Here is a 25942-nt window from a genome sequence, read left to right on the forward strand (position 1 = left end):
TCTTTGTAGATTCTGGATATTAGCCCTTTGTCAGATGAGTAGATTGCGAAAATTTTCTCCCATTTTGTAGGTTGCCTGTTCACTCTGATGGTAGTTTCTTTTGCTGTGCAGAAGCTCTTTAGTTTAATTAGATCCCATTCGTCAATTTTGGCTTTTGTTGCCATTGCTTTTGGTGTTTTAGACATGAAGTCCTTGCCCATACCTATGTCCTGAATGGTATTGCCTAGGTTTTCTTCTAGGGTTTTTATGGTTTTAGGTCTAACATTTAAGTCTTTAATCCATCTTGAATTAATTTTTGTATAAGGTGTAAGGAAGGGATCCAGTTTCAGCTTTCTACATGTGGCTAGCCAGTATTCCCAGCAGATGGCATCTCACTCTGTCAGCCAGGCTGGAGTGCAGTAGTGCAATCTCAGCTCATTGCAACCTCCGCCTGCCAGGTTCAAGTGATTCGCCTGCCTCAGTCTCCTGAGTAGCTGGGATTATAGGCACATGCCACCATGCCCAGCTAAGTTTTATATTTTTAGTAGAGACTAGGTTTCACCATTTTGGCCAGGCTGGTCTCGAACTCCCAACCTCAGGTGATCTGCCTGCCTGCCTCTATTCTCTCTTTCATTTATTTTTGCTATGGTCTTTATTATTTTCCTCCTTTTACTAACTTTTGGCTTAGTTTGTTCTTCTTTTTCTAGTTCCTTGAGGGATAACATGAGGCTATTTATTTTAGATCATTTTTCTTTTTGATGTATGTGTTTATTGCTATAATCTTCCCTCTTAGAATGGCTTTTGCTGCATCCCATTTTTCTACGTTTTGTGTTTATTTTAATTTGTCTCAAGATATTTTTAAATTTTATCCTTGGCCCATTTATTGTTAAGGAGCATGTTGTTTAATGTCCATGTTTTTGCGAATTTTTCAAGGCTTTTCCTGTTATTGATTTCTAGTTTCATAACATTGTGGATATAATTTCAGTCTTCTTCAGTTCATTAAGACTTGTTTTATGGTTTAATATGATCTATTCTGGAGAACATTTCATGTGTTCTTGAGAAGAATGTGTATTCTATAGCTATTGGGTGAAATGTTCTGTATATATTTGCTAGGTCTATTTCGTCTAGTCTAAAGATTATTGTATTATAGTCTGGAGTCTATGAAGCTTATGTAAAACACTTTATAACAGGCTGTTTTAAGCTGATAACAACTTAACTTTGATTGCATATACAATTCTATACTTTTATCCCACCCCACCCCCAATTTTATGTTTTTGATATCATAATTTACATATTTTTGTATTGTGTATCCTTAAATTGTAGCTGTTACTATTTTATTTTTTTATGTTATTATTTTAAATAATTTTTTTCTTTTAACTGTCATAGTCATGATATGTCATCCACACACCACCATTACTGTATTAGAGCATTCTGAATTCAACCATGTACTTTTACCAGTGAATTTTGTACTTTTATGTGTTTTAATCAGCATTACTTTTTTTCCAGCTTGAAGAATTCCCTTTAGCATTTCTTATAAGGAAGATCTGGTGGCAGTGTACCTCCTCAGCTTTTGTTTGGGAGAGTCTTTATCTCTTCATTTCTGAAGGACAGTTTACCAGGTAAATATTTTTGGTTGGCAGTTTTTTGTTTTTTGTTTTTTTTTTCCCTTCAGCACTTTGAATATACTGTCCCATTCTCTCTTGGCCTATGTGGTCTCTGTTGGGAAGTTCACCACTAGTCTTATTGGAACTTCTTTCTTTATTATTTGATTCGTTTTTCTTGCTGCTTTCAGTATTTTCTCTGTGTCTCTAATTTTTGACAATTTGATTTTAATATGTCTTGGTGTAGTCTTGTTTGGATTGAATCTGATTGAAGAATGTTGATCTTCTTTCTCCTTGATATTTATATCTTTCCCCAGATTTGAAAACTTTAACTTTCTACTTCATCTCTCTTCTCTTCCTTTAATTCCTGTAACTTGAATATTTGCTCTTTTGATGCTGATACATAAATACTGTCAGCTTTCTTGATTACTTTTCATTTTTTTCTTTTGTCTTCTCTGTACATTTTCAAATAACTTGCCTTTTAATCTGCAATTTCTTTCTTCTGTTTTATTGATTCTGTTGTTGATGCCCTCAGTTGCATTTTTTATTTCATTCATTGTATTCTTCAGCTTTGAATTTCTGTTTGGTTTTCAAAAATAATTTCAATCTCTGTTAATTTTCTCATTTTGGTTATTTATTATTTTTCTGATTTTGTAAAATTGTTTCTCTGTATCTTCTTGAAGTTTGCTGAGCTTACTTAAAACGATTCTTTTGAATTCTTTGTTGGGCAGATTGTAAGTCCCCATTTCTTTAGGGTCTGTTACTGAAGCTTTAATTTGTTTCTTTGGTGAGGTCATGTTACCTTGATTGTTCTTTATCTTTGTGGTTATGCATTGGTGTCTGTATATTTGAAGAAGTAGGGACTTATTCCAATCTTTGCAGACTGGCTTTGTCTAGGCAATCCCTTTACCAGTCAACTCATCCAGGGACATGTGTGTGGTCTGGAACCTGGGGCTACTGGGGATCACCTGGCCTTGAGGCTAGTCTGGAGCCCAAGTCTGGGAGAGTTGGCCTGGTACTGGGGCCTATCCAGAGCCTGGGGATGCTGAAGTCAGTCTGGCAGTAGGGTGTACTTGGGGACTGAGTCTCCCAGGCAGGCCTGGAATCTGGGGCTATAGGATCTGGACTGGTGCCAAGCCAAGTCTGGAGGCTCAGCCTGGCAGGCTGCCCTGCAGTCTGAAGCCATAGGGTGCTGCCCAGTGCTGGATTTTACTGGGGCAGGCTCAGTGTTGGAGTCTGAGGCAAAGTCTGGTTCTCACTTTCATCTCTTTCCCCCACATAAAGGGTATCTGTCTTTATTCTGTACTGCCTGGGATTGGGGGAGGGTGTCATGGGTGGGTAATGTGAACTGTCCATCCTACCTTCTTTTATTTTTATTATTTATTTATTTATTTTTGAGACAGAGTCTTGCTCTCGTCACCCAGGCTGGAGTGCGATGGCATGATCTCAGCTCACTGCAACCTCTGCCTCCTGGGTTCAAGCGATTCTCCTGTCTCAGCCTCCTGAGTAGCTGGGATTACAGGCACCCACTACTATGCCTGGCTAATTTTTTTGTGCATTTTTGGTAGAGATGGGGTTTCACCATGTTGGCCAGGCTGGTCTCAAACTCCTGATCCCAGGTGATCCGCCTGCCACCACCTCCCAAAATGTTGGGATTACAGGCGTGAGCCACTGTGCCCAGCCTACCTTCTTTAACACATCTTTTCTGTGCTATACCCGAATACTGTAATCACTCACTCAGTTTCCTTAGCTCTTGTGAAGATATTTTTGCACCTGAATAATTGTTCAAATTGATGTTTTTGCAGGGGGATGAGTCCTGGAAAGTACTATTTTGCCATCTTTCTTGAGTCTTTTCACTTCCAGTCTACATATACTGCTCTCAAATGATTTTGGGGAGTAGGCAAGACAAAAAGTTCCTAAACGCAGTATGAACAGTTTATTTTACCATCCTGAAAGTGTTTTTATTTATCCATGAAATCCACAAAATTTAATTTAAATAAGCAATGTAACTTTCTAAGATATTCTGTGACTAGCTTCTAAAAAGTTCTCTATGCAATATTATCTTGGGAAGGAAATGTAAACTTTGATATTCTGGATCTCACTTCTGAGATGCACCTGATAGGTATTTTAGCCTGACATGGTCACAAACTCCAGGAATTGTTTTAGGCTTCTCTTTCTTTTGGGGACCCTGAGAGATTAGGTGGATTCACAAATTCTTGTATTGTCTTCTGCTGGGGCTTGCTGATTCTATAAAGGGAACCCTACTGTGTCTAAGGTTCTTCAAGTTCCATTCTAAAAACACTTGGAATGGTGGAAGTTGTGGTTCATACCCAGAATGTTTCTAGGAATAGTAACATAAAATATCTTTCAAATTTGAGAAAAAAAAAATTGTGAGCTATCACAAAAAAGAAAGTATAGTATCCTACACAATTTGAATTATGTAAATAAGAAATAGAAAGTATTCCTCATTTGTTCTTTCTGATACCAGTCTCCATCAGAAGTAGTCCTTGTTAAGTCTGGTGTATATCCCTTCCAACTCTTTCCTATGTTGCTATATTTCCTATAGTTCTATACATCTCTTCGACTATTTTTCTTTGCATATGCAGCACACATACGCAACAATTTTCTTTAGTATCTTTTTTTAAAAATAGAAATAGCTATATAGTATTTCACTGTGCAGATGTATCGCAATTTATTTCACCTTTTTTCTATTGATGCTCATTTTTGTAATATTCACTTTTTTTTGGCTAAGTGCTGCTGCAGTTAACATCCATATGCACCTGTCTTTGCATTCTATGGACTTTTAAAATTGAAGATGCTGTGTATGAGGGAGAAAAGCGTGACATAGTACCTAATATTTAAACTCACTCAACATTTATGTCTTTATCAATATTACATTGTTGATCACCCTTTGTAATTTTGTGCTAGGGTCAGAGGATGACCAATGCTTCCAGCTCTTTGGGGTGCCCTCAGTCTAGGCTCCAAATGAACGCAGATTTTAAAACCCTCTGTTGATAGAGTGTGATGGTGGATAGGGAATAGTTCACAACTCCCTACAATTTTACACTCTCCTGCACCTCTTAGAATTTTTCTCTGAGAGTGTTATGTAGTCATCACATCAAGAAAGCTTTAGCTATTCAATTAGTGGCTGCATATCTCTTTTCCTTGTTTAAAAATAATATTTAAAAAACAATGGCTGGGCATGGTGACTCATTCCTATAATCCCACCGCTGTGGGAGGCTGAGGCAGGGGATTGCTTGAGCCCAGAAGTTCAAGGCTGCAGTAAACTATGATCGCACCACTGCACTCCAGCCTAGCTGGCAGAACAAGACCATGCCTCAAAAAAAAAAAAAAAAAAAAAAAAAAAATTTCTTTAGAGAAAACATGCCATCTTTTTCTTCTAACCCTTCCCTTTTTTCTTCTCTTCCCATTTCTTCCTCCCTTCCTTCCCCCATTCCTTTCTCCCTCCCTCCTTCCTATCTTCTTTCTACCACCTTGAGAACACAACTTTGTTTATCAGTTAAACTTCTCATTTAGAATAATTGCATTGGAATGACATTTTGTTAAGGAAATTCTGGAGTTTAAAATAAAAATAAGGAAGTGGACAATATGCTTTTTTCTTTGATATCTCTTTTTTAGTAAGTCCGGATTAATGGAGTCCCAGGTGGTTACCAGCTCTTAAAAGTGAACTGTAGTACAATGCATTCTAAGATTTCCTCTTAGAACTCTAAGACAAAGATGGCTGTGCTTTGTGGCAGTAAGCTATGGTGATCCTGGCAATTTTCATCATAATGGTATGATTTCAAGGTGACTCACCTTTTGTGGTGGATCTTTTTTAGAATTTAGAGAGAAAGTAGTTTGACCAAGATGGTTAAGTTAAGATAAATGATTGCAGTAATTATTTCTGATTAAATATCACCAGAGGGATGATAGGTATATAAAAAAGGAAAGCATCCTGAGATGGAGGCAAGAAAAAGTAACGTTGTATTATAGTATCCACATTTTAGGAAGTGTTTGCATAGACATGGTTTAACCTGGATATTTTCTAATCTGTATATATATAACCACATCATAAAAAGTTTTATTGTAGTTATGGGGAAAATTAATTTATGAAATTAATTAGGTTAATTAATCAATGATTATCTACTTAACAGAAATTTTTCTAATGTGTCATTGGCACATATATCTGATGCAGGGACATATATCAGAGCAAATGCATCAACTTTTTCTTTGATGAGTACACTGATCAGATCATATGTGGTTTACCTGCTCCAGTTACCTTAAGTATAAAATAACAAGATTTGGCTCTGTTAATCATTAAAGGTGGCCCATTAGGTCTGGCTACTTAGAAATCCATTTGTGGTTGAGGCATTTTTCATAGTGACACCTAGACAATCTCAGGACCATTGTCCAGGCTCTGATTATCTACAGAGAAATAGTCACAGCTTCTCTGCATGGCAAGAGTGAAGCTTGTTGCTATGTTCTGTTTTCCAGAATCTAAGATATAATAAATTACACCCAAGCAATAATCAGTGTTCCCGATCCTGTCTGTGATTTGCCTTTATTGTTTTCCAAGAGGAAGCCTCACACATGCAAAGCCATATGCTCTATCACTTTTCAAGTTGTGATGTCTCATCTGGGAGTGATTTGAGCCCCTGCCCCTCAACAATTCTTTTATGAGTCCAAGATTAAAAGACCATATTCAATCTTATTTTTATTATATCTTTTTGGGGAGGCAAAAAAACAGTAACTCTTAGCAGAGGAGGAACTTGTATGCCATCTGACCTAGAAACAGATGCTACTGATTGGGAAGGTCACACACAAGGATATACACAGTCTTTCTGTATCTTTCTTTTTTTTTTTTTTTTTTAGGCTTTCTTCCTGTGTTCTTTTTTTTTTTTTTTTTCTTTTATTATTATTATTATTATTATCATTATTATACTTTAGGTTTTATGGTACATGTGCGCAATGTGCAGGTAAGTTACATATGTATACATGTGCCATGCTGGTGCGCTGCACCCACCAACTTGTCATCTAGCATTAGGTATATCTCCCAATGCTATCCCTCCCCCCTCCCCCCACCCCACAACAGTCCCCGAAGTGTGATGTTCCCCTTCCTGTGTCCATGTGTTCTCATTGTTCAATTCCCATCTATGAGTGAGAATATGCGGTGTTTGGTTTTTTGTTCTTGCGATAGTTTACTGAGAATGATGATTTCCAGTTTCATCCATGTCCCTACAAAGGACGTGAACTCATCATTTTTTATGGCTGCATAGTATTCCATGGTGTATATGTGCCACATTTTCTTAATCCAGTCTATCATTGTTGGACATTTGGGTTGGTTCCAAGTCTTTGCTATTGTGAATAATGCGGCAATAAACATATGTGTGCATGTGTCTTTATAGCAGCATGATTTATAGTCCTTTGGGTATATACCCAGTAATGGGATGGCTGGGTCAAATGGAATTTCTAGTTCTAGATCCCTGAGGAATCGCCACACTGACTTCCACAAGGGTTGAACTAGTTTACAGTCCCACCAACAGTGTAAAAGTGTTCCTATTTCTCCACATCCTCTCCAGCACCTGTTGTTTCCTGACTTTTTAATGATTGCCATTCTAACTGGTGTGAGATGGTATCTCATTGTGGTTTTGATTTGCATTTCTCTGATGGCCAGTGATGGTGAGCATTTTTTCATGTGTTTTTTGGCTGCATAAATGTCTTCTTTTGAGAAGTGTCTGTTCATGTCCTTCGCCCACTTTTTGATGGGGTTGTTTGTTTTTTTCTTGTAAATTTGTTGGAGTTCATTGTAGATTCTGGATATTAGCCCTTTGTCAGATGAGTAGGTTGCGAAAATGTTCTCCCATTTTGTAGGTTGCCTGTTCACTCTGATGGTAGTTTCCTTTGCTGTGCAGAAGCTCTTGAGTTTAATTAGATCCCATTTGTCAATTTTGGCTTTTGTTGCCATTGCTTTTGGTGTTTTAGACATGAAGTCCTTGCCCATGCCTATGTCCTGAATGGTAATGCCTAGGTTTTCTTCTAGGGTTTTTATGGTTTTAGGTCTAACATTTAAGTCTTTAATCCATCTTGAATTGATTTTTGTATAAGGTGTAAGGAAGGGATCCAGTTTCAGCTTTCTACATATGGCTAGCCAGTTTTCCCAGCACCATTTATTAAATAGGGAATCCTTTCCCCATTTCTTGTTTTTCTCAGGTTTGTCAAAGATCAGATAGTTGTAGATATGTGGCATTATTTCTGACGGCTCTGTTCTGTTCCATTGATCTATATCTCTGTTTTGGTACCAGTACCATGCTGTTTTGGTTACTGTAGCCTTGTAGTATAGTTTGAAGTCAGGTAGTGTGATGCCTCCAGCTTTGTTCTTTTGGCTTAGGATTGACTTGGCGATGCGGGCTCTTTTTTGGTTCCATATGAACTTTAAAGTAGTTTTTTCCAATTCTGTGAAGAAAGTCATTGGTAGCTTGATGGGGATGGCATTGAATCTGTAAATTACCTTGGGAAGGATGGCCATTTTCATGATATTGATTCTTCCTACCCATGAGCATGGAATGTTCTTCCATTTGTTTGTATCCTCTTTTATTTCCTTGAGCAGTGGTTTGTAGTTCTCCTTGAAGAGGTCTTTCACATCCCTTGTAAGTTGGATTCCTAGGTATTTTATTCTCTTTGAAGCAATTGTGAATGGGAGTTCACTCATGATTTGGCTCTCTGTTTGTCTGTTATTGATGTATAAGAATGCTTGTGATTTTTGCACATTGATTTTGTATCCTGAGACTTTGCTGAAGTTGCTTATCAGCTTAAGGAGATTTTGGGCTGAGACGATGGGGTTTTCTAGATATACTATCATGTCATCTGCAAACAAGGACAATTTGACTTCCTCTTTTCCTAATTGAATACCCTTGATTTCCTTCTCCTGCCTAATTGCCCTGGCCAGAACTTCCAACACTATGTTGAATAGAAGTGGTGAGAGAGGGCATCCCTGTCTTGTGCCAGTTTTCAAAGGGAATGCTTCCAGTTTTTGCCCATTCAGTATGATATTGGCTGTGGGTTTGTCATAAATAGCTCTTATTATTTTGAGATACGTCCCATCAATTCCTAATTTATTGAGAGTTTTTAGCATGAAGGGTTGTTGAATTTTGTCAAAGGCCTTTTCTGCATCTATTGAGATAATCATGTGGTTTTTGTCTTTGGTTCTGTTTATATGCTGGATTACATTTATTGATTTGCGTATATTGAACCAGCCTTGCATCCCAGGGATGAAGCCCACTTGATCATGGTGGATAAGCTTTTTGATATGCTGCTGGATTCTGTTTGCCAGTATCTTATTGAGGATTTTTGCATCAATGTTCATCAAGGATATTGGTCTAAAATTCTCTTTTTTTGTTGTGTCTCTGCCAGGCTTTGGTATCAGGATGATGCTGGCCTCATAAAATGAGTTAGGGAGGATTCCCTCTTTTTCTATTGATTGGAATAGTTTCAGAAGGAATGGTACCAGCTCCTCCTTGTACCTCTGGTAGAATTCGGCTGTGAACCCATCTGGTCCTGGACTTTTTTTGGTTGGTAAGCTATTGATTATTGCCACAATTTCAGCTCCTGTTATTGGTCTATTCAGAGATTCAACTTCTTCCTGGTTTAGTCTTGGGAGGGTGTATGTGTTGAGGAATTTATCCATTTCTTCTAGATTTTCTAGTTTATTTGCATAGAGGTGTTTGTAATATTCTCTGATGGTAGTTTGTATTTCTGTGGGATCGGTGGTGATATCCCCTTTATCATTTTTTATTGCATCTATTTGATTCTTCTCTCTTTTTTTCTTTATTAATCTTGCTAGCGGTCTATCAATTTTGTTGATCCTTTCAAAAAACCAGCTCCTGGATTCATTTATTTTTTGAAGGGTTTTTTGGGTCTCTATTTCCTTCAGTTCTGCTCTGATTTTAGTTATTTCTTGCCTTCTGCTAGCTTTTGAATGTGTTTGCTCTTGCTTTTCTAGTTCTTTTAATTGTGATGTTAGGGTGTCAATTTTGGATCTTTCCTGCTTTCTCTTGTGGGCATTTAGTGCTATAAATTTCCCTCTACACACTGCTTTGAATGCATCCCAGAGATTCTGGTATGTTGTGTCTTGGTTCTCGTTGGTTTCAAAGAACATCTTTATTTCTGCCTTCATTTCGTTATGTACCCAGTAGTCATTCAGGAGCAGGTTGTTCAGTTTCCACGTAGTTGAGCGGTTTTGAGTGAGATTCTTAATCCTGAGTTCTAGCTTGATTGCACTGTGATCTGAGAGACAGTTTGTTACAATTTCTGTTCTTTTACATTTATTGAGGAGAGCTTTACTTCCAAGTATATGGTCAATTTTGGAATAGGTGTGGTGTGGTGCTGAAAAAAATGTATATTCTGTTGATTTGGGGTGGAGAGTTCTGTAGATGTCTATTAGGTCCGCTTGGTGCAGAGCTGAGTTCAATTCCTGGGTATCCTTGTTGACTTTCTGTCTCGTTGATCTGTCTAATGTTGACAGTGGGGTGTTAAAGTCTCCCATTATTAATGTGTGGGAGTCTAAGTCTCTTTGTAGGTCACTCAGGACTTGCTTTATGAATCTGGGTGCTCCTGTATTGGGTGCATATATATTTAGGATAGTTAGCTCTTCTTGTTGAATTAATCCCTTTACCATTATGTAATGGCCTTCTTTGTCTCTTTTGATCTTTGTTGGTTTAAAGTCTGTTTTATCAGAGACTAGGATTGCAACCCCTGCCTTTTTTTGTTTTCCATTTGCTTGGTAGATCTTCCTCCATCCTTTTATTTTGAGCCTATGTGTGTCTCTGCACGTGAGATGGGTTTCCTGAATACAGCACACTGATGGGTCTTGAGTCTTTATCCAATTTGCCAGTCTGTGTCTTTTAATTGGAGCATTTAGTCCATTTACATTTAAAGTTAATATTGTTATGTGTGAATCTGATCCTGTCATTATGATGTTAGCTGGATATTTTTCTCGTTATTTGATGCAGTCTCTTCCTAGTCTCGATGGTCTTTACATTTCGGTATGATTTTGCAGTGGCTGGTACCGGTTGTGCCTTTCCATGTTTAGCGCTTCCTTCAGGAGCTCTTTTAGGGCAGGCCTGGTGGTGACAAAATCTCTCAGCATTTGCTTGTCTGTAAAGTATTTTATTTCTCCTTCACTTATGAAGCTTAGTTTGGCAGGATATGAAATTCTGGGTTGAAAATTCTTTTCTTTAAGAATGTTGAATATTGGCCCCCACTCTCTTCTGGCTTGTAGGGTTTCTGCCGAGAGATCCGCTGTTAGTCTGATGGGCTTCCCTTTGATGGTAACCCGACCTTTCTCTCTGGCTGCCCTTAACATTTTTTCCTTCATTTCAACTTTGGTGAATCTGACAATTATGTGTCTTGGAGTTGCCCTTCTCGAGGAGTATCTTTGTGGCGTTCTCTGTATTTCCTGAATCTGAATGTTGGCCTGCCTTGCTAGATTGGGGAAGTTCTCCTGGATAATATCCTGCAGAGTGTTTTCCAACTTGTTTCCATTCTCCCCGTCACTTTCAGGTACACCAATCAGACGTAGATTTGGTCTTTTCACATAGTCCCACATTTCTTGGAGGCTTTGCTCGTTTCTTTTTATTCTTTTTTCTCTAAACTTCCCTTCTCGCTTCATTTCATTCATTTCATCTTCCAGGGCTGATACCCTTTCTTCCATTTGATCGCATCGGCTCCTGAGGCTTCTGCATTCTTCACGTAGTTCTCGAGCCTTGGTTTTCAGCTCCATCAGCTCCTTTAAGCTCTTCTCTGTATTGGTTATTCTAGTTATACATTCTTCTAAATTTTTTTCAAAGTTTTCAACTTCTTTGCCTTTGGTTTGAATATCCTCACGTAGCTCAGAGTAATTTGATCGTCTGAAGCCTTCTTCTCTCAGCTCGTCAAAGTCATTCTCCGTCCAGCTTTGTTCCGTTGCTGGTGAGGAACTGTGTTCCTTTGGAGGAGGAGAGGTACTCTGGTTTTTAGAGTTTCCAGTTTTTCTGCTCTGTTTTTTCCCCATCTTTGTGGTTTTATCTACTTTTGGTCTTTGATGATGGTGATGTACAGATGGGTTTTTGGTGTGGATGTCCTTTCTGTTAGTTTTCCTTCTAACAGACAGAACCCTCAGCTGCAGGTCTGTCGGAGTACCTGGCCGGCCGTGTGAGGTGTCGGTCTGCCCCTACTGGGGGGTGCCTCCCAGTTAGGCTGCTCGGGGGTCAGGGGTCAGGAACCCACTTGAGGAGGCAGTCAGCCGGTTCTCAGATCTCCAGCTGCGTGCTGGGAGAACCACTGCTCTCCTCACAGCTGTCAGACAGGGACATTTAAGTCTGCAGAGGTTACTGCTGTCTTTTTGTTTGTCTGTGCCCTGCCGCCAGAGGTGGAGCCTACAGAGGCAGGCAGGCCTCCTTGAGCTGTGGTGGGCTCCACCCAGTTCAAGCTTCCAGGCTGCTTTGTTTACCTAAGCAAGCCTGGGCAATGGCGGGCGCCCCTCCCCCAGCCTCGCTGCCGACTTGCTGTTTGATCTCAGACTGCTGTGCTAGCAATCAGCGAGACTCCGTGGGCGTAGGACCCTCTGAGCCAGGTGCGGGCTATACTCTCCTGGGGCACCGGTTCCTAAGCCCGTCGGAAAAGCACAGTATTCGGGTGGGAGTGGCCCGATTTTCCAGGTGCCGTCTGTCACCCCTGGAAGGGGAACTCCCTGACCCCTTGCGCTTCCCGAGTGAGGCAATGCCTCGCCCCTGCTTCTGCTGGCGCACAGTGCACTCACCCACTGACCTGCGCCCACTGTCTGGCACTCCCTAGTGAGATGAACACGGTACCTCAGATGGAAATGCAGAAATCACCCGTCTTCTGCGTCGCTTGCGCTGGGAGCTGTAGACCGGAGCTGTTCCTATTCGGCCATCTTGGCTCCTCCCCCCTGTATCTTTCAAAGTAAAGATGGCCCTGACAATAGAAAAGGAGAAACTACCTCAGTACCATCCCGAAATATCATTTCATGTGTAATAAAATGCAATTATTCTTCTTCGACCAAAATAAAACCCTTAGTGGATCACCCAATCAAAAAAGTTAGTTAACGTACAGAAGCGTAAAAATAGCTTACACAAATCTTATGTGCTGTGGCTCATGCCTGTAATCCCAACACTTTGGGAGGCCAAGGCGGGTGGATCACTTGAGGTCAGGAGTTCGACACCAGTCTGACCATCATGTTGAAACCCCATCTCTATTAAAAATGCAAAAAAATTAGCCGGGCACAGTGGCAGGCACCGGTAATCCCAGCTGCTTGGGAGACTGAGACAGGAGAATCACTTGAACCCGGGAGGCAGAGGTTGCAGTAAGCCGAGATCACGTCACTGCACTCCATCCTGGGCTACAGAGCAAGACTCCATCTCAAAACAAACAAACAAACAAGTAAATAAATAAATAAATAGAAACCCATAATTATACACCAATTCACTAACCTTGTGAAGCAGGAAACTGCCTTGTTCTTGAGTTTGGTTCTTCTGATTAATGTTCTTCATTGGTTCTCACAGACAAGTGACACCTACACAGTATCATTGGCTATGTGAAGCTTCAGTTTCTTAGGTGAAGGAGGAACTTACAGAAACTTACAAAGCAATCTAAAACCACTATTCTTCCCATTTTTAAATGATTTGACTTCCTTCCTCAATCTTTTATGGTTGTCTTGGTCAAACTTAAGATGACAGTATTTATTTTTAAGGTGACCTGACTTTATTGTCTCTTTTCAATGCATTTGATTTGGTTTTTGTAGAGGTAGTAGATCTTTTGTTCTTCATGTTCATAATAATTGCTTTTAATAATATTTAATGAGACTGCATAATGACAGTAATAAGTACAACTGGAATCACTGGATTTAGAAATAGAAATCTTCACATGTTGCTAGGCATACAAGGCAGGGTCTGGGACAGAACTGTATGGATATACAGTACTAGCAAGTGGCCTAGCAGTTGTGAGAATTTGGTATTCCATGGGTACCGAACAGCAGGTTTTATAGAAGGCAGTGAGAGCTCCAATAAATCTTTCCTACTTGAGTAAAGACTGGTAAAGAGACAGTTTTTGAATTATTATCATCAAGTATGTCGGTTCTAGTAGGTCAACAGCTGTATCAACATACAGAATGGCAGCCCTTGGATAATGCCCCTTGTCTTTAAGCAAATGTAGTTTAAAATCCCTTGAAATCCGATGTTGTTTTACAGATTCAATGAATCTATTCAGGCAATAGAAGTGTGTAAATCAACAAAATCTGCTTATTAAAACACCTTTGAGTAGATGGTATCTCACATTATGTAGCTCTTTCACGTTTATTTTTCTGTTCTTTTTTTCTAAAAGAGATATGCGTTATAAGCAATGGGAAATAGCTATATTCAACAATAGTAAAAAACCCTCCATGTAATTTAATGTCAGAAATCAATACTGTATGTCCCGGATTGAATTGAGAGGTGGAGATGAAGACTTTTATTGCCCTAGGTACACTGGAAAATGTTGTGATGCCTGCAAGCCTGAAGTCAGCCAAAGGGTATCCAGTCACTACACGTTTTCATTGCTCCTAATACTCTTTGGCTCTAGGCTACCGCCTCTTTTGCCTAATGATAGGGCTAACCTTGACCAGGAGCCCTCTGAACCTTCCCCAAGGGGCTCCTCAGTGCTTGTTCACCCTTTGACATCAACCTTCAGAGTATATGAAATAGAAATCTTAATGAAAGAAGGGAGGGCTGAGATTTTCCTGCGTGCTCATCTGGCTAAACTCCTAGCATTTTATGATTATACTTGATTTTTAAGTCATCCTGAACTCTCTCTGCAGCTCTGCTCTCTTTTATCTTTTCTTGGCATCACAACCTTTACTACAAAGCTTATTTCAAGGGAAAACTGTTAGAATTCAAATCACTTACTACTGTTTCACGCTTGTCTGTCTGTTTGGGATTCCAGCTGACAAGATGTCCTTCAAATGATTGCTTTTAGTAAAATCAAAGTGACTTGAGGACCAAAAATTTCGATAACTGAATATGTGTTTTAGACTACTTCAGGGGTTTCTCTTGCAACTTGGCTGGATAAGTGTGAAAACAGAATTGTTAGTGATGAAGAGAGCTGAGGCCTGTATTCTAGATTGTTTGCAGAATTCTAAATCACTACCAGGAAAGGGCTCAGAGAAAGCCGTCACTTTATGAGACCTCAGAAGCAACCTGGAGCCAGGTCTGTGGTTGAAGAATGTTTCCAAACTGGGGTGATGGCTATGGCTATTTTTTTTTTTTTTTGTTATTGTTGTCAGATGCCTCAGGGCGCCAACAAATGAGAGTGGGTTGTTGTCCTTAGAGGGTGTTTTTTTTTTCTTCAATTTCTTACTTTGGGGAAAACTCTTAAGATGCTGTGTGTTTTTGGAGATTTCCAGGGGTATTGTAGGAAGGGTAGAAGACTCCCCTATCCACACTGGGATGACCCTCTGGGTGCCACCGACTTCCTAGTCTGCAGACCCTCGGAAGCTGCTGTTCCGGCTCTAGTGGAAGTGACTCCTCATGATTAGAAAAGGCATTTTCAGCACAAAACTCTATAGTTTTGCATCATGCTGCCTTACTCTTCTTTCCATTAGGGTGAACAAATGTTTTATAACAACTTATCAGGTATCTACTTGTTACCTATAATAAAAACACTGAGCACTTGCTATGGACAAGGAATGGCGCATATGTGCTTTCCTTTAATTCTCTCAATAGCTTTAGTAATTTCATCATCCTTCTTCTGTGAAGGAGAGAAATGAGGTTTAGAAAGATGAAGTTCCCACAGCTGGTAAGTGGCAAAGCTGGGATTGGATTTAAGTACAGTTCTATCTGGCTCTCCAAACTGGTTTTCATTAGGACACATGTATAACTCTCTCAGAGTGCCACTGGGAAGAATTATTCAGTATTATGCACTTTGAGTTAGAGAAACATAAGCACATAATATTCCCTCTAACCTCTTAAATTTCTGGGAAGAAGAGCAAAATAAAAAGATGAATACTTTTAGGTACCTTATTATTAACAGATTAGCTTGCATGCTGGTAACCAGATATACTTCTACCATCACAATATATTAATTCAGGAAAAGGATGAGAAATTAGTAGCTATTGTCTTACATGTAGGAAGGAGAATGGAGAACATTCTATACTGACACAAAGTATCAGCCCATGAGAAGGGAAGACTATTCTTGTTAGTGAAGGAACTTCCAGATTACTGATTATTCTAGACATTCATCTCTGGGTGCTTATGGCCAGCTGTGCTTGGTGAAGCTACCAGATACACGGAGGTTGTCCCCTTGCATGTGGGCACCATGGCTGGAAGGGCCTGGCTCACCTTCTGTGGCCCAACTTCTCCAGGGCTTGCTTGAGAGTGGGCGGACATGTAGACAGGCTGGCTATCCCAGGGAATGAGAGTGATGCTCTTTGCAAGTTTTAGTAGCCAGGGTGTGGCCTAACATGAAGAATGATTTCATATATAATTTTATAACATCGTGATAAGTGTTTTTAAACAACAAAAAAATACCTCAGAGATAGACTTGCCAAGCTCAAAAGCAATCCAGATGGATTTTCTGACGTCTTTCTGCACCAGCATTTTCTTTATGTTCTTAGGAAATAGCTGGAGAGGTTTTTATAGCCATTCAGATTTCAATCTTGGGACTCAGAAAGTTTCTATATTGTAGAGTGATGTGTGCCACTATTAAAGTTGAACTGCTCTGGACAGCTGTGCAGATGGGAAAGAACTACCATGCTCAAAACATTTTCATTTTGTTGTGTATATTCCTTACAGTGCAGCTGGTTTAAATTCTCTCTAAAAAGATGGTGTGCAGCTGTTTCTCTGAGGCAGACCCTGAAGGCAAATACCCATCACCCCAAATACCCATCGCCCCAGCACGTCCTTTCCTATCTTGGCAAGTCGTTTTGTCCTTAACTCTGTTGTGTATAATCATGAAACATTGCCATTTATCTGAATCTTCTTTGGGATACAATACATGAGCTCATTCTCAGAAGTTCCAGGAGCACGGCACTCCATCGTAAAATATTTTCTATGTCTCCCACCCCCTCTCATTTTTGCAGTTTCCATGGCAACATTTGGCTCTGATGGCACCTCCAGGATTATTACTATCATCACAGTTATTTCTTCTGATTACTGTTGTTGCTTATTGTCATCAACATCATTTTGACTGTCGGTTAGTCAGATCCTGATCCTAAACACCTGGCCTCTGGGAACATTTCCTCAAAACGGTTGAAAAGTTAAAAAAAAAAAAAAAAAAAAAGGAATGCAAATCCCAAGAGATTACCGGTGGTGCAGTTATCCTACATCAGGTTTATGTTTCTCTTTAAAAAAATTTCCCCATCAGTCATTGTAATCCTTCCAGAATATACATAGATAAGTTTGTCATGATACCAAAATAGACATGGTTGTCAATACTGCTGTTTTGTTTTTAGAGAAGGAAAGTGTGTGTGCATTTGTGTGTGTGTGTTGGTGGGTTGAGAAGGGAATTATGAATCTAAAGCTTTCTAATATTGCTAAAGGAATTTTTCATGAAATGTTGGAAACTGGTTGTTTAGAGATGAACAAAATAGTTTGAGACTATTATCTACTGATTTTTCCATACCTGCTGTCGACCCTGTGAGCCTCCTTGAGATTCAGAGGGTAATAGGCTTCCTTTGTAAGAGTTACTGCCTTATGAATTAGTGTAACACTGGGATGCCCTGCGCTTTTGAGATAGACTTAGACTTGGCTCGAAACACTACCTCCGAGGCCATGAGAATCCAGAAGCCTCATATTAATTTCTGCAAGTTTCTTCAGCTGTCTTTTTGTGTGTCCTTCTGTCCCTGAGCTCCTGTGTGGATGCTGGCTGCTCTGCTGGGTTTAGTGAAACCCTAAATGCAGAATTTGGCCTCTTTAGCTATCTTATATCAAGCTAGCCTGTCCTTTCACACTTCCTCTCCCTCCTTTTCTTTTCCTTCTCTTCCTTCTTCCTTTCTCCCTCCTTTTCTTTTCCTTCTCTTCCTTCTTCCTTTCTCCCTCCTTCATTCCCACCTTCCTTTCACTTTTTCAGGAAACCTTGAGGAGTTGGTGGGTCACTGGGAGGAGTCATATCATAGGGCACAACCTTTCCTCCCCTGTCTGCTAGCTCCACCCTTTCACTCCCATTCTTTCCTTTCTTCCTGGTGCATTGAAGATTTTCTCCTTTTTGTCTCATTTAGGGCAGCCATCCCTGAAAGGAATTCTAGTTTCCCCACTTGGTTTTAGTCTGCATGTAGATATATTTGTTGTACCTGCAAATCAATTCCACAAACTCTTTCTCAAAGGGGAGAAGGACAAAACCAAATGTTAATATATGTTTTGGTGGCAACAGAGCTTGCTCTAACTGAATGCTCAAAGCCCTGCCTTACTGCCTCCTGGTCACTGAACACAATCTCAGATGCTTCTAGGAACCTGGCAGGTGACATACACGAGTCGAGGGAATCTGGTAGAAGAGGCAGTGTGGAGTGAGGGACAGAGTATGTGTCCAGAGTCACAGCTTACTCAAAGGGACCACAAGCAACTGGGCTCCAGCTGATGGCTGCCAGTGAGGGTGGAGGTCCAGTGTGGCCTCATTACCCAATTTTTAAGAATTTAAAGGTCTAATTTTTATTTAAAAATTCCCAAAATGTGAACCTTGGCAGCTGTTTTTTCAAAAAACTTTGCAAGACAATATTGTGTTGGTTACCAAACTATGCAGGAGAGACAGACCTAAACCACATGGGAGAGACTGACCTAAACCATGCGGGAGAGACAGACCTAGACCACGTGGGAGGGACAGACCTAAACCACGCAGGAGAGACACGCCTAAACCATGCAGGAAAGACACACCTAAACCACGTGAGAGGGACAGACCTAAACTACGCGGGGCAGGCACGCCTAAACCATGTGGAAGAGACACAGCTAAACCACGTGGGGGAGACAAACCTAAACCATGCAAGAGAGACATGCGTAAACCATGCGGAAGAGACACACCTAAACCACATGGGAGAGACACACCTAAACTACGCGGGGCAGGCACGCCTAAACCATGTGGGAGAGACACACCTAAACCACGTGGGGGAGACAAACCTAAACCATGCAAGAGAGACATGCCTAAACCACGCGGAAGAGACACACCTAAATCACGTGGGAGAGACGCGCCTGAACCACATGGGGTAGACACACCACTGTTGCTTTGGGGTTGCCTGTTCTGCCCAGGAGGATCTTGGGCAGGAAGTTTCCTGTTTGGTTCCAGTCTATTTTTTTGTTTGTTTTTTGATATGGGGTTTCTCTCTGTCACCCAGGCTGGAGTACAGTGGCGTGATCTCGGCTCACTGCAACCTCTGCCTCCTGGGTTCCAGTGATTCTCCTGCCTCAGCCTCCTGAGTAGCTAGGATTACAGGTGTGCACTACCACACCCAGCTAATTTTTTTTTTTTTTTTTTAGTAGAGACGGGGTTTCACCATGTTTGCCAGGCTGGTCTCGAACTCCTGACCTTAGGTGATCCTCCCATCTCTGCCTCCCAAAGAGCTGGGATTACAGGCATGAGCTACCACACCCGGCCTGGTTCCAGCCTTTCTCCTCCCCTCTGTGATGTGGTCCTTGCTGATGCCTAGCCAGGTTGGAGTGTCCTTTACATTTGGAGAAGCTTCAAGGTATCATGGGGCTTGAGGCCTAGTCAGCTCCTTGATTCTAACTCAGCAGCAGCAAAGTTTGTAGCTGAATCAAATACAAATATCACTCCCAGCCTAGATTTTCAGTCACATTTCCTCCTGCCCCAGGGCCAGGATCCACCTCTCACCGTCTTTGTCTTTCAGTTGCTAGAAAAGATTGCATTATTCCCTCCATGTCTTGGTCCATTGTGAGAAGAAATAATTTAAATGCTTAAGTTATTTTCCTTTTCTCTTTCTCTTGATGACAGTTAGTTCAGCTCTCAGTGTGGTTTTTTTTTTTTCTTTTTCTGAAGCTTGGATAATTTAATAAATTAAAATTCGGAGTGGAGGAGTAGGGAAGAAGGAAAAAGAGGAACATCTCTTTAGCATTTGTTCATTCTAACATTCACATGTTTGCTTCTCCATGGAATTGTTTTACTATGAACAGGTTCACTAAGGAGCCAATTATGTCCATGTGAAATGAGAATAAAAGTGCAAACTCATTGAGATCAGGTTCTTCTGGTGAGTGGTGCTTTTGAAAAAATATGTAAAATAAAAATAGAAACGCTCTTTGTCAAATACTTAAATTGCACCCACAGTAGTGGGACAGCCACTACTTATAGAACACATGTCTATTTAAACCCTTTCTTTAGGCCAAAGACTGACACCTATGCAATTGACCTAGGAAAAGAAAGGATACAGGAAGAAAGAGAAAGAACACTTCATGTTAGACAATTCCGTCACCTCCATTGGTTTTGACATAATTAGGGACTCAGAATTGCTCCTGCTGAGGCAATGGGAGCCCCACTCAAGCTGAAAGCATGAGGAGGTGAGGAGGCAGTTGCCTCCAGGTCCTCAGGGACAGCTCTTTGTCTTTCTCCAAATCAAGCATACAACTACAAAGTCCTGCTGCTCCACTTCCAAGTCAAACTTGATAATTCTTAGGTAACTCTAAAGAAATCTTGAGTAACAGGGTATTCTTTGATGAGGCTCCTCCTTTCAGTGCCAGTAACTAAAAGCCAAGATGTTGCAATTAATTCTTTTATTATTTTCCGATCAGCCAACAGTCCTCACTTAGGGCTTTCTTCCCTTTTTACTCAACGACTGTCCTCCAGAGAAAGCGACGAATCTGCCTCCAGCTTCATCCTCTTCAACCTTTTTGACAAGGGGACATGCATTTCTGATGAAAGGTATCTTACCAAGTTTAAATTCATAATTGGGAATTCCTTTTTTAATGTCTCCAGGCTTGATTGGGGAGGGGGTGGGCTCCACCCCTTTCTTCTTTCCATCAAGTCTATTGCCAGAGCACGAGAAGGCACGGAAGCCCAGCTCTCCAGCATAGCCACTGTGGTCAGCTTCACCTTCTGTCGACTCCTCATGCTGGACTTGTCTTTTGGGTTCTTTGTAGCCCAGGGGAGCATCAAAGTCCACGTTCCTGTCACACTCAATGATGGACACTACCTTGTTGGGTTTGGTTTCCATCACACGCAGTTCAAGTTCATAGATCTTTTCATTACAGTTGATGGCAGTCACATTCCCGGTGGTCAGACAGGCAAAGTTCCTAAGTGTGTATTCTAATACAGCTTTGGGGTTGGTGATGTCCAGGAAGTCAGGGCTCTGAGGCTGGAATTTGGAGTAGGTGGCTACTTGAAGGTTGACACTGTCCACCTGGACCAGGCTGCCTTCTTCCAAGAGCAAGTTCGGCATCATCCAGTGTGGGAGGTAGCAGATACCCTCATCAGCCACAAACTCCAGCACGCCACAGTGCGTCATGCGGTCCAAATTCTTATTGGTCAGTTTGAACAGCATGGGATAGGTAATGTTAAGTTGGCTGAGTTGGTCCAGGGCTGAGGGCAGCATAATTATCTTCCCTCCTTTCTCCACATCTAACCTGTCATTAGGCCCTGCTAGCATGGACACAGAGAAGCAGCGGTACTGTGTGGAGAAGTGGTTTTGGAAGACCCTGGGAATTGGGTGGTTGAACATGTTGAAAGAGAACATGATGGACACCACCTCGCAGATGCCGCTTCTCTCAGGGAATGCGACGAAGGCACCCCAACGACCGCTGTCCTTGCTGCCGCCGCTGCCGCCGCTGCCACCATCCCAGTGTGTTGTTTTTAACCTTGACTTCTAAAAGATCAGAATGCAGATCTCCTTAAGCATAAAATACATCAAAAAGTGTACTCTCTCTATATTTATATTTTGAGACAGAGTCTTGCTGTGCCACCCAGGCTGGAATGCAGTGGTGCGAACATGGCTTACTGCAGCCTTGAACTCCTGGGCTCAAGTGATTCTCCTACCTCAGCCTTCCAAGTCGCTAGAACTACAGGCACGTGCCACCACACCCAGCTAATTAATTTTTTTTTTTTTTTTTTTTTTGTAGTGACAGGGTCTTGATATGTGCCCAGGCTGGTATGAAACTCCTGGGCTCAAGTGAGCCTCCTGCCTTGGCCTCCCAAAGTGCTGGGACTACAGGTGTGAGCCACCACACTTGGCCAGAGTGCCCATTCTTAGCAAACTCCAAAATGTTTGTTCTGGGGTCCCAGGCAACGCCTTACCGTTTCTGGTGCCTGCCCCTCCCACACTGCAGCCTGGGAATTGCTGTGGTTGGTGAGGGGGTGCAGTCCCTTGTGTGTGCCCAGCTCCTACATGGGAAGTGCACTGGTGGGGTGCAGGCTCTCAGGCTCTAACCAGAGTCTAGAATTTGGCCTGCGAGCCTTTTGACCAGAGGCTTGTTAACAGACAAGCAATTCCTTTCAACACTGGAATCTTTTCTGGATAGGAAAAGAAAGCTCAATGTCAACATGCCTGGTGTGCTCAGAGTCCCTCCCTGGCCCACACAAAGGCCATGAATCCCCTGGATAAACAGATTATCAATGTAAATACCTTTTCTCTCACCAATTCACAAACATTTATTGAAGACCTGCTGTCTGCTGGGCGTTAGGAAGACACACTTCTGGAGTGTTATTAGTGCCCTTGAGTAACTCAAGGTCTAGTGCGGGAACAAACGTGTAACCCAGCAAGTTTGTGCAGACCGATAAAGACACAGCATGAACAGCGATGAGGAAAAGCAGCCCTCAGGTAGAAGTTCAGAGAATCTTCTTGGCCGAAGTGGAGTGGAGGCGCTGCCCAGGTAGAGGGCACAGAGGCCTGCACTTGGGTGTGGAGATGGAAAGGACAGTGCTTGTTCTGGAAATGCAGTTTATGGTTAAAGAAAATGTTGCAGAACGTGTGTCCAGAACCCCCAGAGCCCTGGATCTCTCAATGAGAGGTTCTCCCCAGGAGAGGCTAGCTGGGGTAAAACTGACAGGATGAGTGATTCACGTTGCCCATTTCACTTTCATTCTAAGACATTCATACTTAGCATGGAATGCTAGGTGAAGCCATTTAACTATACATTAAAAAAAATTTTAGTGCCTATGCATGTAATTGAATTAGTGAAAATTAAGTGAAAGAATGATGCAACCCCACTGGAGAGATCTTTTTCAAATACCCGAAGAACACCTTCAATGTGCACATCCAGTGCTATTCAAAAACTCAGTTTTGAGCTGACTGCCATTAGGCTCTCAAAGGTTATATAAGAGAGACACCCTTGGGCATTGGAAGCACTGTAATGTGACAGTTAATAGCATGAACTTGGATGTGGCAGACACCTGGACTTGAATCCAGGCGTTCTCCCTTAATAGTTCTTGATGCTGGGCAAGTTAATCTCTGTCTCTGTTTTTCACTCTTGCTCTTGTTCTCTCTGGGTTTTTTCGTGCTTCTTCAGGTCCCAGAGCCTTTTCCTCCTCTCTGTTCGCCTACTTACCTCCCACACAGATAGCATTTCAAATGTCCCTTCAAATAGCATTTCAGGTAGCATTTCATTTATTTTTTATTTTATTATTATTATTTTTTTGAGATGGAGTCTCACTGTGTCGCCCAGGCTGGGGTGCAGTGGCGTGATCTTGGCTCACTGCAAGCTCCGCCTACCAGGTTCACACCATTCTCCTGCCTCAGCCTCCCAAGTAGCTGGGACTATAGGCACCCGCCAACACGCTCAGCTAATTTTTTGTATTTTTAGTAGAGACGGGGTCTCACCATGTTAGCCAGGATGGTCTCGATCTCCTGACCTCGTGATCCACCCACCTCAGCCTCCCAAAGTTCTGGGATTACAGACGTGAGCCACCGCACCCGGCTCTCAGATAGCATTTCAAATGCTCCTTCAAGATGATAATGAAAATGATATCATAACACATTGTGCCTTTTCTTCACAGCATCTCCATTGTAGTTCTGTGTGTATCTGTGATTAATTTATGCATGCCTCCAGCACTACCCTTTTTTGTTTGGGTTTGGATCATAATCCCAAAAGACACAATCCTGAAAGCCAAAATCCCGAATGTTGAAATTCTGAAAGACCAAACTCCCAAAAGTCTAAAATCCCTAATGTCTAAAATCCTGAAAATCACAGTCACATGTTGGGTGGAACTATTACATTGTTACTGTCTTTATGCAGAAGAAAATGAATTTCAATAGAATTTCCAAACTATAATCACAGATTTGGAATTAGGTGCGCTCAAAGCTACTAAAAGTGAATTTCTAGTTGTCGAAAATAAAGTTTCTCTTTCCCACTCAGCTCAATGCATTTGGTGGAAAATTCAAGTGAATAGATTGGTTATATGATATGGCAAGGACAAAAACTTTAGTTGAAAAATTTGTCATCTTTGAGTATTGGCATTTCTTCCACCTGATGACATTGCAGGAACTTTTAATAAATTAAAGCCACATTTGGCTGAAGAAGCCAGAGAAGTTACTGGCTGGTTAGGAAATAATTATATGCACAGTAAGATAAGAAGCCACTTAGGCAACGGTGTTACTGTTGGATCACAGTATTGTTTCCATTTGTCTGTATACGAGTGCACGTAAAATGGATTTCTGCATGCCCAAAACAACTGAGAGGCAGAGCACAGAAGATGGGAAAATTTAATAGGAATGCTGATGTCAATGTATATAAAATTATAGAAGAATTCCAGAAAGGGCAGAGCCACGTAGAAAATGAATATGAATGTATTCACTGAAGAGAGCCATGTCCTAAAAGAAAAACAAACAAACAATCAAACAAAAAAACCCCCCAAAAAATCCACCAGACCTAAATGCAAGACTTCAAAATATAGTCAGTGACTGTGAAAGTCGAACAGCTTTTGTGGACTATCTCTGTGCAATTGCCCATAATTTATCCCTGTAATACACTTTTTAATAGGTGTTAATTTCTAGCTTTTATCTTTTTTTCAAGTTTTTTTCCACTATTTTAAATTGTCAGCATTATTTTTTACAATTCGCTATGCTATGCATTTAATCTTTGCATCATTCCAATACTGGAGCTATAAATTGTCTAAAGACTTTTAGAGAATTCTCGTTCATTTTATGCATTTTTGTTCTTTGCAAATTTAACTCCACAAAGATGCATTATCACAGCGTTGGCTTTGTTTGTAAACATTGTGCATGTACATAAAAACACTGAAACTTCTTCAGTAAATGAAGAGATGTCCTTTTTGTCCATCTGCATTTGTGAAAGATAAAATTCCTTCAGCTCTTGGCTCTTTGGGTGAATGGTGTGGTGGTGATGTGATGGTGACCCATCACAGGTTTTAATTGATCTCATCAAAAGACTTAGGTGTCTGTCATAGTACTTCAGCTGACTGTAGTTATAAAGCTGAGTGCACACAATTATCATAATGGTATGCATGTGTGTATTTCACTTATCTATTTCTTTATGAATGTGGTTTATCTGCTTATAACTGTTATACCCATGTGACTATCATTAGTATACCTGAGTGTTTATGCTTGCAAACATATTATGTTATTATTGCCTATTTTATTGTGTAGAGTGGCCTATGAAGTATTGTCGTGTTTTTATGTTTCTCAAACAAAGTCACTTTTAAAAACGTTAAGTAAATATCTTTAAAATAATTTTAAAAATTATTTTTCCATAATAATATTTTCAGGACTTCAACATTTGGAATTATGGTGTTCATAATTGTGTCTTTTGAGATCATAATTGGCTCCAGTTTTGTTCACCACTGTGGCCCAGTTTAGCATAGCATTTGTCACATAGAAGGTATGCGACTGGCCAGGTGCGGTGGCTCATGCCTGTAATCCCAGCACTTTGGGAGGCCGAGGCAGGCAGATCACCTGAGGTCAGGAGTTCGAGAACAGCCTGGCCAACATGGTGAAACCCCGTCTCTACTAAAAGTACAAAAATTAGCTGGGTGTGGTGGCGGACACCTGTAATTCCAGCTACTCAGGAGGCTGAGACAAGAGAATTGCTTGAGCCTGGGAGGCAGAGTTTGCAGTGAGCCAAGATTGCACCACTGCACTCCAGCCTGGGTGACAAGAGTGAGACTCTGTCTCAAAAAAAAGAAGGTATGTGGTCAATATTTTTGAGTGAATAGGTAAATAGATACTTCCTTTGTAATCTTTATTGAGGGCTGCATTGTATAATGCATCTAAGCTATTTGGCACAGTGCCTGCTATATAGTCAGCATTCAATAAATGTTGAGATAAATAATTATTCTTATTCCTTTAGGTTTGCTGTTCTCCACTCCTATAGTGGACTGAGTAATGAACAATTTGTGTGTCGTTAGCTAAGTTCCAATGGTTTTAATGGTGAAAATGCTTTAGGTTCAAT

The 25942-nt window shown here is 40.9% G+C and overlaps 1 protein-coding gene and 1 long non-coding RNA gene across 2 annotated transcripts; both read right to left on the bottom strand.

Annotated features, from left to right (window-relative positions):
* Positions 1-5796: 5796 nt before the first annotated feature.
* On the bottom strand, positions 5797-14700 carry LOC134760290 (uncharacterized). The gene is made up of 3 exons (XR_010137569.1): positions 14516-14700; positions 13067-13948; positions 5797-6005 (listed from the first exon to the last, which is right to left on the bottom strand). It is a non-coding gene; the product is annotated as an uncharacterized LOC134760290 (long non-coding RNA).
* Positions 14701-20313: 5613 nt separating this feature from the next.
* LOC100447890 (ubiquitin recognition factor in ER-associated degradation protein 1-like) lies at positions 20314-21299 on the bottom strand. Its single transcript, XM_054537755.2, has one exon. The coding sequence runs from the start codon at positions 21274-21276 to the stop codon at positions 20350-20352; it is 927 nt and encodes a 308-aa protein (XP_054393730.2). The 5' UTR covers positions 21277-21299; the 3' UTR covers positions 20314-20349.
* Between the last annotated feature and the right edge of the window lie 4643 nt (positions 21300-25942).

The sequence above is a fragment of the Pongo abelii genome, chromosome 17, assembly GCF_028885655.2.
Source record: "Pongo abelii isolate AG06213 chromosome 17, NHGRI_mPonAbe1-v2.0_pri, whole genome shotgun sequence".
In the NCBI taxonomy this organism is placed as follows: domain Eukaryota; kingdom Metazoa; phylum Chordata; class Mammalia; order Primates; family Hominidae; genus Pongo; species Pongo abelii.

Bases quoted from the DNA above. Each gene is read 5' to 3' on its own strand.
- LOC100447890 (XM_054537755.2), bottom strand. From the start codon at position 21,276: ATGTTCTCTTTCAACATGTTCAACCACCCAATTCCCAGGGTCTTCCAA.